This window comes from Petromyzon marinus, chromosome 3, assembly GCF_048934315.1.
Source record: "Petromyzon marinus isolate PM22_M1 ecotype Great Lakes invasive population chromosome 3, UKy_Petmar_22M1.pri1.0, whole genome shotgun sequence".
In the NCBI taxonomy this organism is placed as follows: domain Eukaryota; kingdom Metazoa; phylum Chordata; class Hyperoartia; order Petromyzontiformes; family Petromyzontidae; genus Petromyzon; species Petromyzon marinus.
In genome coordinates, this window is record NC_133669.1 from 1,973,464 (window position 1) to 1,991,823 (window position 18,360).

An 18,360-nucleotide genomic window follows, 5' to 3' on the forward strand; every position below is an offset into this window, starting at 1 on the left:
GTTCAGCGTTGAGATGCATTTTGCACCTTTGACAATGTAAACCATGACATTAGTTCTCATTACGAGTATTATTGACCGCGAAGTGGGTTGGTTAAGATGTATGTCAACAGGGTTGGCGGCTCCTGGATAGAACTGATGTAGCAACAGGAGTGAGGCATTGCTAAGAGTGCGACCACTGTGGAGATGGAGTGATGAAAAACAATCGGCTGATGTGTGTAGAAAGCGTGCAGGATGTAGATGGCAGTCGAACGGACAGGCATCTCCGAGTGACAAGAATACCATTTATTGGTATCGGTGCGGTACAACACCGCAAGAATCAGAGCACCATGAATCTACCCACAGACACGACCAATACCCCTACCTTGAACGAGTCAACGTAACGATTGCGAAACAAATTAAACAAAATTGCTGCGAAATATAAATGAAGAATATGATCATGGTTGGGGGGTGGGGAGGGGGGGGGGAATCAGAATATTAAAACATATATATAGAGTAATAAAACTTGGCACAGAGTTGGCCAATGGACAGGTCGAGGAGCAGCCTTATAATTGGTTGCTCTCAAGCACCGCTGGCAGAAGGTGACTCCGCCAGAGGTAGATCAAGAGCGCCCCTCGTGTTGCCCTCGTGTTATAAGCCCCTTCATACGATGATCGGACTCGACGGTACATTCACAAAGGATTATAACATAGGGTTATCATGTATAGGCCTACCTTGTATGGTAGTGGCAGTGCCTTATTCCGCCAATCCCTACACCAAGGCAGACTATTAGCATCCCTGAAAATGAGCGCGGAATGAAGCCCAACTTCTTTAAACCTGATGACGACGCTCGACATCAAGGGGCAATGTCCCACTGATATTTCTTCTGCTGTGACAGTTCGGTAGTGAACTGGACCACATACGTTATGATCCCAGAAAGCTGAGTTCGATTCTAGCCCATGGAAAACATCGGTGGCACAGGGCATCTGGACCTGTTCAGGATCGCCTAGTTATGCTGTGTGGACATGAGTGCTGGGATAGATGCCTCCTCCCCCGTACTGGTCACAACGCCTGCTCTCGATTTACAGGCACACACGTTTCTAAATGTTTAGAAACACGCGTTTAGAGTATTTGGCTGTTGTAAATATCCACGTGACGACACGCCACTTTGTTGGTCGATCATTTGTGGCCAGGTCGCTTATGAAAAAGAGCTTTGTTAGCTCAGCGGGCCTTACCTGGTGAAATAAAATGTTTACAGACACCCAATGATGCACATTCACACATTAACAACACACATTAACGCACACACTGACATACCAATGCACACTGGCGCATGAATACACACCGATACACACAAACACGTTCGTAGAAACTGCAATACTCACAATGACCCACCATGACGCACCAATGCCAACTGACACATCAACACACGCTTACACTGAAAGAACAACGATCTCCCAAGTAGCCTGTACATATACTGTTGGGGGAGTAATTGTTGGCGAGCACCTATTAAGGCTGCCATGGGGCAAGAGAGGGCGGTGTGGCGAGGTCCATGATATCTCCCAAGTGCTGATGGGACTGCACCAGGGCTGAGTCAACCAAGGGGCGTCCATACAAGGGTTATCACTCACCGCTGATGTTAGCCATGGCCGTGAACTGAAATCAGGTGGCCAGTGAGGCAAGCTCAGCGCACCGACCGCTGCTTCACGACTCCCACACACGCGCGCTCAATAGACAAAGATCCCCCGTATAGCCTTTAAAAGACTGTAGGGGCAAGTGCTGTTAGCGAGTAGCACCTGTGAAGGCCGGCACGGCACACGAGGCGGTGGGTGGCCAGCACCACGCTCGGCCGCCTTTCTCTCCCTAGCGGCGATGTTTACGCACCGCACCAGGTACTCATTTGATGCCGAGTCGACCTAGGGGGAGGCCCAGGACCGGTTCAGATAATCGCCACTCGTGTAGGCCGTGAGCGGGAACCGAACTCGAGTTTGCTCGGTTTCGCAGCGCGGGCGTAGCGCTAACCGCTGCACCACCACTCCCCACTACGCACACACAGACACGCGCGCGTGGTGGGGGCATCACTCAGCCAGCCCCGGCCGCGGACGGTATCTGAACTGAACGTCGCCCTTCGGAGGGAGGACTCCGAACGGGCCCCGGCTCACGTCGGCCTCCACGGGCACCTGCCCGGGGCACAGCTCAATCTCCACGTGGCTGAGCAGCAGCACCAGGAAGGCCTTGTCCACGAGCAGCGCGAAGAAGCGACCCGGGCACTTGGTGGCGCCGAAGCCGAACGGCATGAGCGCGTGGCGCAGAGGCCGCCCGTCCTTGTAGAAGGTCTTGCGCGGTTTGCCTCCCTCCATGAAGCGGTCGTACCTGTAGGTCTGTGCGTTGGCGAGAGAGAGAGGGGCAGGCAGGGAGAGAAGCGAGGCAGGGGTGTTAGTTTCCTTTGACAAAATCGGCGACGGGAATGTTCGACAAAATGTGTTTTTGTTATTGTGCGCGTGCGCGCGTGTGTTTTGGGCAACGCTGACGAAGACTACTGACTACCCCAGCACCGAATACGGGGAAGTCAGGAGGGGAAATGGACGCAGGGAACCGAGCTGACGATGAGTGGCAAGGGGGGGGGGGGAATTTCAGGAAAAAAATGTGGAGCAGCAAGGTGGAAATATATTTATACCAAAGTCTTAACAGATAGAATGTTTAGTAGGAATAAGGAGGCACTTGTGAGCCTACAGGAGGGAGTTCGAGGGACCGAGTGAACCTTTAGGGAATTGTTGGATTTGTTTTAAGAGGATCTTTATGAGGTTGTGGACAGCCCAGCGATGGCCTCTGCCCATATCCATGCGGTCACGAATAATGCCGGAGTGGCAGCCAAGGCGTGGAATGCACCCACAAGGACTTTGTCCTCTCGGTGAGGCAGCTGCATCCTGGGAAATCTTGCGACGTCTCTCTGGGACAATCAACGTCTCCGTTTTTGTCAGTTGCGTGATAATGCAACCACTGAAGACGATGCATTTGCATGCAGTCTCCCCCCACTGCTGGCATTGCGAGATTCTTTGCCGCGTTCTGTGCCGTCTTTTCCTCGCACGTCAGACGTGGTAACCCTGCCTACCACCTTCCCCTGCCTACTACAAAGTGCTGCATTGTAGACATAATGCCACGCATGCACGGTTTCTCATTCAGTCTTTGATCCACCCAGACACGTGTACTAATGCCTGGCACGAAATCAACTTAAATTCGTACAAATAGCAGGGCCCGGCCCGCAGGAGTTTGGGCAAGATACGGTGTTTCCCACAACATTTGTATTTGCCGCATCAGCAGCTGCCAAGGTAAACATGCATTCTACCTTTTCTCTTGCGCCAAAGGTTTGTTTTTTAGTTTGACTTCTCGACTGGAATCTCACTTCGACCAAAGCAATCCCTCAGCCGTCTCTTCCCACATACACGCCCGGATGTTGCAATCCATCCGGGCGTGTGTTTCGGAAGAGCCAAGCTGGTTGGGTGGGTAAACACTTGGGGTAAATATTAGTAATATTTATTTTTAATATTCTGCACAGGTACACGTCGCGGAGCACGTTCGTAATTTGTGGGGTGGAGCAGTGTTAACGCTTTTGTCTGGACGCAAGGCGGTGCCTCGGTTTGACTCCCAACTCAGGCGCCTTTCTCCGTGGAGCGAGTACGTTCTTTCCCTCTGGGTTTGAGCCCCGTAACGACACAAAAAGAAAAAAATCGTTACAATTAAAACATTTAAAATATTACCCACGTGGAAATCATTGCCCCACTACTCGTCGACAATGATGCCCAGCGCCGAGTCAGCACAGGGACAGGCCGCCAATAGGGGGCATCCGTGATGAGAGTGCGATATAAACGCAGGTTCAGTCATTCGTTACACAACGATATCTTCTTCCATCAAACGCTTCGGGTACTCTTCTTTGACAACATATGTCACGTAGCGCGCTAACGCGGTGACTTTTGCTATCGTAGAGACGTGCGATCGAGAGATGACATTCTTGAAGGAAAAATGTGTGCGAACTGTTGCCCCGCTGGGTCCTCCTGACAAGTTGATTTTGGGCCAAGAACTATTTATCTCCCTCTCATCCTTGCACATGACTCATGAGAAGGCACGCCTTTGCTCTAATCGGCTGTGAACTCGCTGAACCATTCGAAGTTTTCAGTAAACAAGAAGAAGAATAATAACGTCGATTATTTGTCCAGGAAAGTTTCACCGCTTCGAGCCATCAATGGTGGGAGGTAACAAGGCACGAGGTTGTAAAGGAACCACGACTGTGGAAGTAGCGGCAAAGCAGTGGATGAATCAACGAGGGTGACCGGAGCGCACCGCTATAAGTTCTGCGCGATCCAACGTGGATCGAGGGACGAAGCAGAGAGAGAAGTGCGGCGACTAAAAGTGCGGCGACTCGCAGTGCGGTCGGGCGGTCGCGGCATGGATGAGACGGGAGAGTCGACGAATTGGCAAAAGGTGTGCGGCACGGTGACCCCCCGACCCCCGTGACCTGGGGCTCTTGGAAGACGTCGGGGTTCAAGTGCAGCGAGGTGTAGGGTGGCAGCGTGAGCCAGTCGCCCTGGCGGAGGCGCAGGGTTCCGTGGTTCGGCAGAGGCATGGCGATGTCCTTCTGGGCGACGCGGATCGTGAGCGTGGAGGCGGTCAGACGGAGGCTCTCGGTCACCGCGCTGCCTGCTCGCTCCGTCGTAACCGCGCGTGAATTCTCGTGACTTTAAGGCTGTGGCATGAAATGTCCAAAATCAAATGCGCACGACCAAAATCTGACACGCGTGAACGCTTGTAAAGGCTCGGCCCAGCAATTGTTTTCTCGCTGCCACTGCAGGCGAAAAGGACACCAGAGAGCCCCTTCAGGGCGTATTGTTGGTCTACTCTTCCCCGCTGGCCAGAAACAGGAGTACCCACGTGTTAAGCAGGAGTAGCCACTCAGTACCCACGTGATAAACAGGAGTACCCACGTGTTAAGCAGGAGTAGCCACGCTTTACCCCACCATACGACACGATCGACGGGAGTGCCCTGATCGGTGCAAGGTAAGAAACTCGCAGCGTGAATTCAACTCCCATGCTTGGGAGATCAAATTGGTGACCTTTCTGGATTGCAAGTCCACTTCGCTAACCATTTCACGACGGTAACAGATATTCGATAGCAGTCCTTGCTTATCATCAGGTGAGGGTCCGATACAGACGAAACGTTTCCCTTTCAATGAGGATCAAACTCGCCATCTAACGCATATATTACACACAAAGTGCCTGCCACAGATGAGCCACAATACCTTGCTGATCTCGTCATGGCGCATAAACCATCACGCAAACTCCGGTGGTCATCCTCGCAGCAGCGACGGCTCTTGGCAAACAATCGAACAAAGACGGTCACCAGATGCGTTTCTGCGGCCGTCTCGAACGCTCTCCCCTTCCGATATGAGGAAGCCACTGGAGCTATGCACTTTTAAGTCACCATCTAGATTGACAAACTCATTGCCTTCGAACTGCTTTTTGTGTTTAGTTTTATAAAAAAAAATTCAACATACATAAACACATAGCATCACGAGCCGTTCCAATCTGCTGACTCCCTAACCTCGCCTCCGGAATCCGACAACCCAACGTTCTGTCTCACTGCCCGCTCGCTCGCGATGCCACGGCAGACCCACCCAGGGCGACCATGGAGTCCAACTGGTGGCAGCCGAGGCGCAGTGGGGAGCCGAGCCGAGGGCTCTGGCCGGTCTCCTCCAGGAAGGCGGTCACCTCGGCGTTCACGGCCCGCTGCGCATCCGGATGCAGCAGCAGGTGGTAGATGCTCCAAAAGATACTCTGCAATGTGTTCGACATTGAGCCCCACAGGAAGTGCAGGTGGTAGGCTGCGGAGGCGGGGGGCGGGGGACAGCAGTGGAGCGGCAGGGCGATCGATCGGAATGCTGCCGTACAAGTTCGGTGCGGGGGTGGGGGGTTTGATTTCTCGCCGAATATTTTTATGCGCGCGCTGTCAACTCGAGCAGGCGTCTCTGACTCGCGAGTCGCAGCCACAGCGGGAGGGACGCACGGTAGGATGTGGTGCGCCAGATTGTGGAACGGGGCAGACCGGCTGAATTGAAGCTCCGATTAGCCGTATGGTTTCATCTTCTTGATTCTTTCGGTAAGAACCAAGAAGATGAATCCCTGCAGTCACGAAAGCTTTAAATAGAAATTTAGCCGTATGGTGATTCATGAATTGAAATTAAACACGTTATTTTGTGACGCTGCTGCTGTGTTGGCAGTGGGTGCACAAGCACAATTAACACTGTGGCCTTTAAACAAAAGAAAACAATATTCGTGACAACTGTGGTAAATATAATTTGTGCATGGTCCTCCACCAAATCTGACACGAGGGCAATCCAGCCCGGCCAAGTCCCGGCACAGAACCAGCCCAAAACGAACAATAGAGGCTACTGACACCAAACCAACAAGCAGCAGTGGCAATGGCCCATTGGGGGCCCTTAAGAAGAAAATTCTATTTGGTGGGCCACCCATTTGTATTTATAAACTCCCAGTGAGATGAGAGAAGAGATCTAGACAAGTGATAGAGATGTGGTGAGCCGAAATAAAGGATACAGACGAGAGACAGAAGGATGAGTGGCGTGAGAGAAGTGTAGCTATACAAAGTGGTGACACGAGACGGTACAGATGCATTTCCTGAGATGAATAACCTTCATGATGAAGGTTAGATCGCGTGAATGCAAATGTGCCACACGCCCATCTCCACCCGGATACAGCCAATCGGTGAGGTTTGTCAAGTGAACGGAACGTGGCAATTAGTTGGAGAGAAAACCCACGACGTTTTCAACTTTGAATTAACGACGTTTCGCCGACAATTGCAACAACCAGCATCATCACGAGTTGTTGTTTGCAAATCGGTGTGTCGATTACGATTTCAATATAAGCCTGTATTTTTGGGACCCCCTATCAGCTCAAGGGAATGTGGAAACCCCTTCAGCCGCCAGGGGTCCCCCAAGCGGCCGCTTCGTCTGCCCGTCGTCGCCGCCACCGCCGCGCTCACCGGCCTTCTGTCGGTCGTCGAGGTTCCCGTTGGAGTTGATGACCTCCGTCCGTGCCGCCACGACGGAGGAGCGGTCCTTGAGGCGGGACAGGCTCGAGGGGGTGAGGAGCGTGGCGAGCTGCGCCCGGTGGTGCCGGCTCGAGCGGAGCAGCGAGATGGGGACGTTGGCAGCCAGCAGGGGCACCGCCTTGTCGTACGGGACAAAGTGCTCCAGCAGCTTGGTGGAAAATTCCTGGTCGAGCCAGTCCACGTTGGTGGAGCCAAACAGGGTCACCCACACCGCTTCGAAGGTCGTCGCCAAGCAGAACTCATTGAGGCTCCCGGTCTTCCATCCGTTGGTGCCGTTGCAGTTTTCATCACCCGAAATGGCACCCTTGACATCCTGGACACTGCGAATGATCACCCTGTGCAAGTGCTTTGTTGTGCTCTCAATCATGGATTCCAGCTCTGAGCCCTGCAGAGACGAGACAAACACAGCTGAGTTACTGCTCTGGTGCCCACTTTGATGAAATTCATTTTATTGTTCTAATTTCACCTTGTAAAGTCATCATTATCAGGCACTCAGTGGGCTGCCTACTGAGTAGATGACACCTGCTCCAAGTGGACATCTACTGAGTGCAGGACACCTGCTCCAAGTGGACATCTACTGAGTGGAGGACACCTGCTCCATGTGGACATCTACTGAGTGCAGGACACCTGCTCCATGTGGACATCTACTGAGTGCAGGACACCTGCTCCATGTGGACATCTACTGAGTGCAGGACACCTGCTCCAAGTGGACATCTACTGAGTGCAGGACACCTGCTCCAAGTGGGCATCTACTGAGTGCAGGACACCTGCTCCATGTGGACATCTACTGAGTGCAGGACACCTGCTCCAAGTGGACATCTACTGAGTGCAGGACACCTGCTCCAAGTGGACATCTACTGAGTGCAGGACACCTGCTCCATGTGTACATCTACTGAGTGCAGGACACCTGCTCAAAGTGGGCATCTACTGAGTGCAGGACACCTGCTCCAAGTGGACATCTACTGAGTGCAGGACACCTGCTCCATGTGGACATCTACTGAGTGCAGGACACCTGCTCCATGTGGACATCTACTGAGTGCAGGACACCTGCTCCAAGTGGACATCTACTGAGTGCAGGACACCTGCTCCACGTGGACATCTACTGAGTGCAGGACACCTGCTCCAAGTGGACGTCTACTGAGTGCAGGACACCTGGTCCAAGTGGACATCTACTGAGTGCAGGACACCTGCTCCATGTGGACATCTACTGAGTGCAGGACACCTGCTCCAAGTGGACATCTACTGAGTGGAGGACACCTGCTCCATGTGGACATCTACTGAGTGCAGGACACCTGCTCCATGTGGACATCTACTGAGTGCAGGACACCTGCTCCATGTGGACATCTACTGAGTGCAGGACACCTGCTCCAAGTGGACATCTACTGAGTGCAGGACACCTGCTCCAAGTGGGCATCTACTGAGTGCAGGACACCTGCTCCATGTGGACATCTACTGAGTGCAGGACACCTGCTCCAAGTGGACATCTACTGAGTGCAGGACACCTGCTCCAAGTGGACATCTACTGAGTGCAGGACACCTGCTCCATGTGTACATCTACTGAGTGCAGGACACCTGCTCAAAGTGGGCATCTACTGAGTGCAGGACACCTGCTCCAAGTGGACATCTACTGAGTGCAGGACACCTGCTCCATGTGGACATCTACTGAGTGCAGGACACCTGCTCCATGTGGACATCTACTGAGTGCAGGACACCTGCTCCAAGTGGACATCTACTGAGTGCAGGACACCTGCTCCACGTGGACATCTACTGAGTGCAGGACACCTGCTCCAAGTGGACGTCTACTGAGTGCAGGACACCTGGTCCAAGTGGACATCTACTGAGTGCAGGACACCTGCTCCATGTGGACATCTACTGAGTGCAGGACACCTGCTCCAAGTGGACATCTACTGAGTGCAGGACACCTGCTCCAAGTGGACATCTACTGAGTGCAGGACACCTGCTCCATGTGGACATCTACTGAGTGCAGGACACCTGCTCCAAGTGGACATCTACTGAGTGCAGGACACCTGCTCCACGTGGACATCTACTGAGTGCAGGACACCTGGTCCAAGTGGACGTCTACTGAGTGCAGGACACCTGCATGTAGCGGTAGCTGTTGCTGATCTCCTCGGTGGGCACGCCAAGCGTCGGGTGATCGGAGCGCGGGTGCCCGAAGCAGGCGGCCGACACCTGCATGGCGAAAGCTTGGAAGTTCAGGTGCTTGCCGTGCCGCTCAATCACTGGGTACACGTGAGGGTCCATGACGAAGGTGAGGTATCGACCTTCGCACACGCAGAGGCCCGCGGAAGGACACACGCCAATCAAAATTACATTTGTAATTCTCGGGCTGGAACAAGTAGAATAGGCCAATTACTTATTATGCGATGGCTCTTTGTGCAGTCTCGTGAGAGGTGGTGGTGGCTTGGTGAGGCTTTCATCCAGCACTGGACTGATGATGACAATCATGGCTTTGTGCAGTAATTGGTGACCGGGCTGATACCATCAACTCACCCATCTCTGAGAGGTAAAAACATCGCTTTGATTGCCGTGCAAAGGATGGGTGGGGCATTGCTGGTCCCTTCGTGTGGATAAGAGATCACTTGCAGGGATCTCAGAAGCTGTTCTCTGATATCCTATTCTGTGGGCCCTTCTCTAACCAAATTAACCACCCACAGCCAGTGCTGTTTCCGCCATCTGCATTCGGTCGTGCAGAGCACGCCCCAGAAATCCCCCTAGCTCCAGCCCTCCGGCACACAAGCTCCGGTTATCCCCGCAGCGGCTTCTGGCTAGCCGTCGAACAAGAACGGGGGTCACCGCATCACGCGCTTCTGCGGACGTTCGGAACAGCTCTGAATTCCGATATTAGCAAGCTACTGGAGCTATGCACTTTTAAATCATGTTCATTGAAGACTCGTCACTTTAGAAATACTTCTCTGTGTTTAGTTTGTTGTCCCCCCCCCCGCACCTCCAATGAGCGCAGTTGGCTACGTACGGTGCGAAAGAAGTTCAATTTCAGTGGCCGGCGAGTGGGATATTGCCACGGCGCTGCCCCGTCTGCTGCGGTCTCCGCCGAGCCGCCTGTGCGGGCAGTGCGACTCCTGGCACCCACCCGCTATGAGCACCGTGAAGATGTCGCCGTGCTCCTCCTGCAGCCGCTTCAGGAAGCTCTGCCCGTCTCGCGAAAACTCGAACGTTTTACCAAAATAGGGGATCCAGCCACGTACCAGAGGGTGCTCCCCTGGTCGCCTGCACAGGTTAGGGGAGGGGGGGGGCAGCAGGGGAGAGGATGAGCAGGGCTGTGAAGAAGTCGGAGCGGGGGCTCTGGATTCGGGGCCTCCCTGCCAACCCCACGGCGTGGCAGCGTTTAAAGTGGGGGTGTGGGGGGGTGTGGGGGGGATGTGGGGGGGGGGATGTGGGCAGGGGCGGAGCCAGGATTTCAGGCCGGGGTGACATTCAACAAATTTTTAATATCAAGAATGATTAGAGAGTCAGGCTGTTGAACTAGGCGCCATCGATTTAAAGCTTTCGTGACTGCAAGGATTCATCTGCTTGGTTCTTTCGGTAAAGTCACGTAAACATTTTTTATTTTTTTTTATTTTATTATTTCCATTCTACGTGACTTTACCGAAAGAACCAATAAGATAGACGCCATCGGTTGGCGACACACTCTGACGATGCAGTTGCACGGAGTCCGCCAGACCGAGTGTCGTACACTTATACGCAGAATGTCACCCCTGTCACCCCCCCTGGCTCAGCCCCTGGATGTGGGGGAGTGTGGGGGGGGGTGTGGGGGGGTTCACCCAAACACTTTGGGGGTGCGGTGGGCAAATCACCGGCAACCAAGAATGTCTGTTTGTGTGTAACGCGCGTGACGTCACTCCACATGCCACACCCCCCGTCATGAATATTCATGAGCGGGTGGATTTTTACACTCACGCAGAAATTCGAGCAGAAATAAAAAAAAATTCGCCAATTCGCTTTAAATTTGATGTTTCTTTATTGAAAGTGAATCTAATAAATAATTATACGCAGCAGCAAAGTGCATTGGGTGTCTTTATTTATTTATTCAGCACTTGCGACAAAAGGTAAGTCTTATGTATGCTTCAACATTATGGTAAAATAGACATTTCTCGGTGATTTTCCAGATATTTTATCGAATTCCATTTTATTTCAACCCCAGCGACTGAAAGCAGAAGAGACTAAAGTCTCAGAGCAGTGAATTTGAACAAATTGAAGGTCAGTTATAAACAGTGCTAGTGACATGAAGTGAGGCGTTTGATGACATACTTTCGTGCAAGATTCACTGCCATTAAATTTACACAAGATACAATTATTACTCTGCTCAATTTCTTTCGTAAATATTACAGCTTCCGTCATAGGAGGGGCACACAAGCTCGTGTAAAATAAACTTGAATGTTAATAAACTTGAATGTTAATAAACTTGAACGTTAATAAACTTGAACGTTAATAAACTTGAATGTTAATCGCCAAACAGAATGCAAAGCGAAGCGATCTGCTGCTGTACGTTGACTCAGTAACCCCCCCCCCCCCACGTGACGCAAGAGCGCAGCTGCGTGGTCACCACATCTACGCCTCTATATAAGGAACGAGACAGGTGGACTTCTCCACAAATCTGGCTGTCGCCTGATGAAGCTAGTTGTAATTACTGGCGAAACGTCGTACTCTGATTGTAAATGTTGTGGCTTGGCTCTCCAACACACCGGTGTGCTGTACTAGTGACGAATTGGCCACGGTCTGTTTACGTGACAAACCTTACTAGTTGGCTGTGTCGGGTGGTGGCGGGTTTTAACGACACATTTATATATTTACGCGATCTAACCCCAAAAAACTCTATAATGGATGATATTGGTCGCGAGAGCCTACGTGTTAAAGTCTCTCTATCCACACACGTGTTAAAGTCTCTCTATCTACACACGTGTTAAAGTCTCTATCCACACACGTGTTAAAGTCTATCCACACACGTGTTAAAGTCTCTCTATCCACACACGTGTTAAAGTCTCTCTATATCCACACACGTGTTAAAGTCTCTATCTACACACGTGTTAAAGTATCTCTATCCACACACGTGTTAAAGTCTCTCTATCCACACACGTGTTAAAGTCTGTCTATCTACACACGTGTTAAAGTCTCTATCCACACACGTGTTAAAGTCTGTCTATCCACACACGTGTTAAAGTATCTCTATCCACACACGTGTTAAAGTCTCTCTCCACACACGTGTTAAAGTCTCTCTATCCACACACGTGTTAAAGTCTCTCCACACACGTGTTAAAGTATCTAGCCACACACGTGTTAACGTCTCTCTATCCACACACGTGTTAAAGTCTCTCTCTCCACACACGTGTTAAAGTCTCTCTATCCACACACGTGTTAAAGTCTCTCCACACACGTGTTAAAGTCTCTCTCCACACACGTGTTAAAGTATCTAGCCACACACGTGTTAACGTCTCTCTATCCACACACGTGTTAAAGTCTCTCTATCCACACACGTGTTGAAGTCTCTCTATCCACACACGTGTTAAAGTCTCTATCCACACACGTGTTAAAGTCTCTCTCTCCACACACGTGTTAAAGTCTCTCTATCCACACACGTGTTGAAGTCTCTCCACACACGTGTTAAAATCTCTCTCCACACACGTGTTAAAGTCTCTCTATCCACACACGTGTTAAAGTATCTCTCTCCACACACGTGTTAAAGTCTCTCTATCCACACACGTGTTAAAGTCTCTCTATCCACACACGTGTTAAAGTATCTCTCTCCACACACGTGTTAAAGTCTCTCTCTCCACACACGTGTTAAAGTCTCTCTATCCACACACGTGTTAAAGTCTCTCTATCCACACACGTGTTAAAGTCTCTCTATCCACACACGTGTTAAAATCTCTCTCCACACACGTGTTAAAGTCTCTCTATCCACACACGTGTTAAAGTCTCTCTATCCACACACGTGTTAAAGTCTGTCTATCTACACACGTGTTAAAGTCTCTATCCACACACGTGTTAAAGTCTGTCTATCCACACACGTGTTAAAGTATCTCTATCCACACACGTGTTAAAGTCTCTCTATCCACACACGTGTTAAAGTCTCTCTATCCACACACGTGTTAAAGTCTCTCTCTCCGCACACGTGTTAAAGTCTCTCTCTCCACACACGTGTTAAAGTCTGTCTATCCCCACACGTGTTAAAGTCTCTCTATCCACACACGTGTTAAAGTATCTCTCTCCACACACGTGTTAAAGTCTCTCTATCCACACACGTGTTAAAGTCTCTCTATCCACACACGTGTTAAAGTCTCTCTCTCCACACACGTGTTAAAGTCTCTCTCTCCACACACGTGTTAAAGTCCCTCTATCCACACACGTGTTAAAGTCTGTCTATCTACACACGTGTTAAAGTCTCTCTCTCCACACACGTGTTAAAGTCTCTCTCTCCACACACGTGTTAAAGTCTCTCTATCCACACACGTGTTAAAATCTCTCTCCACACACGTGTTAAAGTCTCTCTATCCACACACGTGTTAAAGTCTCTCTATCCACACACGTGTTAAAGTCTCTCTATCCACACACGTGTTGAAGTCTCTCTCTCCACACACGTGTTAAAGTCTCTCTATCCACACACGTGTTAAAGTCTCTCTATCCACACACGTGTTAAAGTCTCTATCCACACACGTGTTAAAGTCTCTCTATCCACACACGTGTTAAAGTATCCAGCCACACACGTGTTAAAGTCTCTCTATCCACACACGTGTTAAAGTCTCTCTATCCACACACGTGTTAAAGTCTCTCTATCCACACACGTGTTAAAGTCTCTCTATCCCCACACGTGTTAAAGTCTCTCTCTCCACACACGTGTTAAAGTCTCTCTATCCACACACGTGTTAAAGTCTCTCTATCCACACACGTGTTAAAGTCTCTCTATCCACACACGTGTTAAAGTCTCTCTATCCACACACGTGTTAAAGTCTCTCTATCCACACACGTGTTGAAGTCTCTCTATCCCCACACGTGTTAAAGTCTCTCTATCCACACACGTGTTGAAGTCTCTCTCTCCACACACGTGTTGAAGTCTCTCCACACACGTGTTAAAGTCTCTCTATCCACACACGTGTTAAAGTCTCTCTATCCACACACGTGTTGAAGTCTCTCTATCCACACACGTGTTAAAGTCTCTCTATCCACACACGTGTTAAAGTCTCTCTATCCACACACGTGTTAAAGTCTCTCTATCCACACACGTGTTAAAGTCTCTCTATCCACACACGTGTTAAAGTCTCTCTATCCACACACGTGTTGAAGTCTCTCTATCCCCACACGTGTTAAAGTCTCTCTCTCCACACACGTGTTAAAGTCTCTCTATCCACACACGTGTTGAAGTCTCTCCACACACGTGTTAAAATCTCTCTCCACACACGTGTTAAAGTCTCTCTATCCACACACGTGTTAAAGTCTCTCTATCCACACACGTGTTAAAGTCTCTCTATCCACACACGTGTTAAAGTCTCTCTATCCACACACGTGTTAAAGTCGCTCTCTCCACACACGTGTTAAAGTCTCTCTATCCACACACGTGTTGAAGTCTCTATATCCACACACGTGTTAAAGTCTCTCTATCCACACACGTGTTAAAGTCTCTCTCCACACACGTGTTAAAGTCTCTCTATCCACACACGTGTTAAAGTCTCTCTCTCCACACACGTGTTAAAGTCTCTCCACACACGTGTTAAAATCTCTCTCCACACACGTGTTAAAGTCTCTCTATCCACACACGTGTTAAAGTCTCTCTATCCACACACGTGTTGAAGTCTCTATATCCACACACGTGTTAAAGTCTCTCTATCCACACACGTGTTGAAGTCTCTATATCCACACACGTATTAAAGTCTCTCTATCCACACGTGTTTGCAGGAACAACCACGCGAAGCCTCCTTTGAAACATCTGAGAAGTTGCCGTGAATTTATCGCAAAGACCGTCAAGTAGCCCCCTTCGATCTCCCCCCCCACCTCCGCAACTTTCGTTGAGCACGGTTGTCTACGTCCGGTGTGAAAGAAGTTCAACATAGATCCATACACATTGTGGCGGGGGGTGTGGGGTGTCATGGAGCCAACCTCACCTGCGTCGCACCCCGGACAGGTACAGCAGCACCATCAGCAGTCCCGCCAAGCAGACGAGGGCCAGCAGAGGCGACATGGCGATGCGCGAGATCGCTTGGGCGAGCGCAGGAGACGCCAGTGTTGGCTGCTCTGTGATCTCTTAGCGCCGAGGTTGTCGCGGTTTTGAGTGCGATGTCTGAGTTTCACTCCTCCTCCACCGCCACACGTGAAAGCAATTCATTCATCACGCGCGGCATGGTGCCAGCTGACACGGTTCCAGCCCTGCGTGCGACGGTTGCTCCAAACGAGGCCTGGCAGGTCGAGCAAGTTGCGCGTTTTTTTGTTTTTAAACATCCGAGCAACATTTCACGTCTTCGCTATGTTTGCCCAACACAGACACGGTTGGGTCTCAGGGCCTGTGCCCTTTGTGTTCAGGATGGTCCTGCTACTACAACTGGGACATTCCTGCGCGAGGATTCTTCTCCCGTGTTGTGTTTCTGTTTGGAGACCCAAACACACAAAAACAAATCGCGGCCAGTGAACCTCGCCGCAAGGGCCCTTTTGTCCCAGTAACAAACGGCATTGTTATTATTGTTGTTGTTATTGTTGTTGTTATTGTTGTTGTTGCCGCCGTAGCCCTGCCGAGAGGAGTTACCCTGCGAGCTACGCTGCGAAATGCGCAGCGCCGCTCGGCCACGACATTCGTGCCCTGCGAGCTTGCGACCTCCTCGGCTTGTGGCCGAGAGCCGCGAGTCTGGGCACCTCTGCGGCACCGCTGCGCCTTGTGCCGGTGGCCTGAGAGTTTGCGATCTCAGCCAGCCCCGCGGACCCCCCAACCCGCCCAACTCCCCCGATTTGACCTGAGCCGAGACCTGTGAGCGCCGGGGTCAACCACGTCCCACCTGGCTTCCACGGCTGGACTTTTAGAGTCTCGACTTTCACCGTTGGTTATTCGGCCTTTGCACGTCTTGGAATAACCTAAGCAAGTTACTTTATATTGCCGACCAACGATGATGCGACTCGTGTTGTCTCGCTGTACTTTGACCCCCTGGGAAAACCGTGCATCGTCCCTTGAGCTGTGCGAACTCCAGTTGCCTGTCTTCTATTTGCCTGGCCCCTTGCCCTGGAATCGTTTACGTTGGTGGGCCCGCGGTTCGAGACAAAAGCAACTGAGAATCTGTATTTGTATAGGGTCATATCCTCACAGCAGCGGCTTTTCGCTCACCATCGAACAACGGCGGTCACTGCATCACGCGCTGTTAGATGCGCTGCTTCCGCGGCCGTCTGGAACGCTCTTCCTTTCGATATTAGGAAGCCACTGGAGCTATGCACTTTTAAATTATCTTGGTGGAAAATTAATTTATTTAGAACTCTTTTGTGTATTTAGATTGTTGTCCTTCCCCCGCACCTCCAATTAGCACGGCTGGTTATGTGCGGTGAGAAAGACGTTCAACATCCACACATACCTGTTCCTGTGGTTTATTTTACATTTGAATCGTGTGAATTCAGGAGGGAAGCTTGAGAATAAACCTCTGGAAAACCGAGCTGTGATTGGTCTCTGTCGTGTATTCGCATTGCACCGCGTACGGTTGAGAGGACGATCCCAAAGACCAGGTCAACCGTGCACAACCCAGCTGCTCAACCTTGCGCGGCACACCGAGGATGGTTTCGAGAATTGGTTTGACTACGGGAGCTGTATCCGTAGACCGGCTGGGCAGTCTACGACGCCGAAAATCATCGACGGATACTCACCAAGCTGCCGGAGGTGACTGAAGACCTGTACGTCGAACCAAACTCATCCGCACTCGTAGAACTGGATGTAAAGCAGAGTCGCTTTCCATCCAGCTTGCACCATCACTGTTTAACATCCACACCAACGCTCAGCCAATCCACCCCAGATACCGTTAGTCTCATTTACGTGGACGACCTCTGTGTGACAGCCCAATGCAGGGACTTTCACCGTGTCGTTAATGACCCTGACGGCGACTTTAACGAAAACTAACAACCGCTACTTCGAGGAAGACCAACTGCGAGCCGACCCGAGTAAGACCCCGAATGTGCACCTTCTCTAGACGCAAGAGGCACGCGAAGCACGGACTCTGTATCACAAGGATCGGCGTAAAACTGTCTTCACTGCTCAAATGCTGTCTTCCTCGGTGTGACACTAAACCACTTTACCAGCATATACCAGCTGCCAGTCGACTCAAATCGCGTAAGAGTATGACACGTACCACCACCACGGAATCTATCAGGTCATCTCCACCACCACCACGGAATCTCTCAGCTCATATCCACCACTACCACGGAATCTCTCAGCTCATATCCACCACCACCACGGAATTTATCAGGTCATCTCCACCACCACCACCACGGAATCTCTCAGCTCATATTCACCACCACCACGGAATTTATCAGGTCATCTCCACCACCACCACGGAATCTCTCAGCTCATCTCCACCACCACCACCACCCCCACAGAATCTCTCAGATCACCTCCACCACAGAATCTCTCAGATCATGATAATAGGGTTTTCCCCTTTTATCTGGCAACTAAACAGGTGTGAACATGTTAAAACACCAAACGTAAACTTTTTTTTACAAGGAATCCTGTCTACATTAACCACAATGCTTGTGGTCAGAATGCAAACAAAAAACATACTCTGTTATTATATTTTGGTATTGGCAAAGGAGGCCCCATGCTGTCAACTCTCAGCTGATCTCCAGCGAGCACGCGGGCTCCAACTGTGGAGCGCACATTAGCGAGGAGCTGCTAAGACGAGACGTCGAGGAGGGAGACTCTTCCGCCAGGGTCAGCGGAGCCACGGCCAATTTGGTGGCGCCTGGCGGTGTTGGCTGCTGGAAAGTAAACCGCAGCAAGTAGGGTATTCCCAACCAGGCCCAGCCACACGCACTGTGTGCTTGTGTTTGCGGTGAAGAGCGGACGATGCCTCAATCATTTGCCCCGGTGTCATCTGTTGGAGCCGTCCACAGCTGATGATGTGGGCACCATTAATGAGCATGCCAAGGCTTCTGTGGCCCACACGTTGTCAGTAATCGAGGTTGCAATGATGGACACGACATTAATGAGTGGATTTTGGAAGTTTTGTTTTTTTAATCGTGCGGTTGTTAATTGTTACCTTTTTGTCTATTTT

The 18,360-nt window shown here is 50.9% G+C and overlaps 1 protein-coding gene across 3 annotated transcripts; it reads right to left on the reverse strand.

Annotated features, from left to right (window-relative positions):
• Positions 1-261: 261 nt before the first annotated feature.
• LOC116951257 (cytochrome P450 7B1-like) lies at positions 262-15,973 on the reverse strand. Of its 3 annotated transcripts, none has more exons than XM_032969770.2 (7): positions 15,229-15,973; positions 10,206-10,342; positions 9,287-9,378; positions 7,028-7,481; positions 5,646-5,852; positions 4,490-4,671; positions 262-2,357 (listed from the first exon to the last, which is right to left on the reverse strand). In XM_032969770.2, exons 1-7 carry the CDS (start codon positions 15,303-15,305, stop codon positions 2,055-2,057), a joined length of 1,452 nt encoding a protein of 483 aa, XP_032825661.1. In that variant the 5' UTR covers positions 15,306-15,973; the 3' UTR covers positions 262-2,054. The 3 variants fall into 3 exon arrangements, with proteins under 3 accessions (XP_032825661.1, XP_032825650.1, XP_075928438.1); XM_032969759.2 differs by having other exon boundaries at positions 9,194-9,378; positions 15,229-15,970; XM_076072323.1 differs by lacking the exon at positions 15,229-15,973 and adding an exon at positions 15,119-15,170 and having other exon boundaries at positions 9,194-9,378.
• Positions 15,974-18,360: the final 2,387 nt, after the last annotated feature.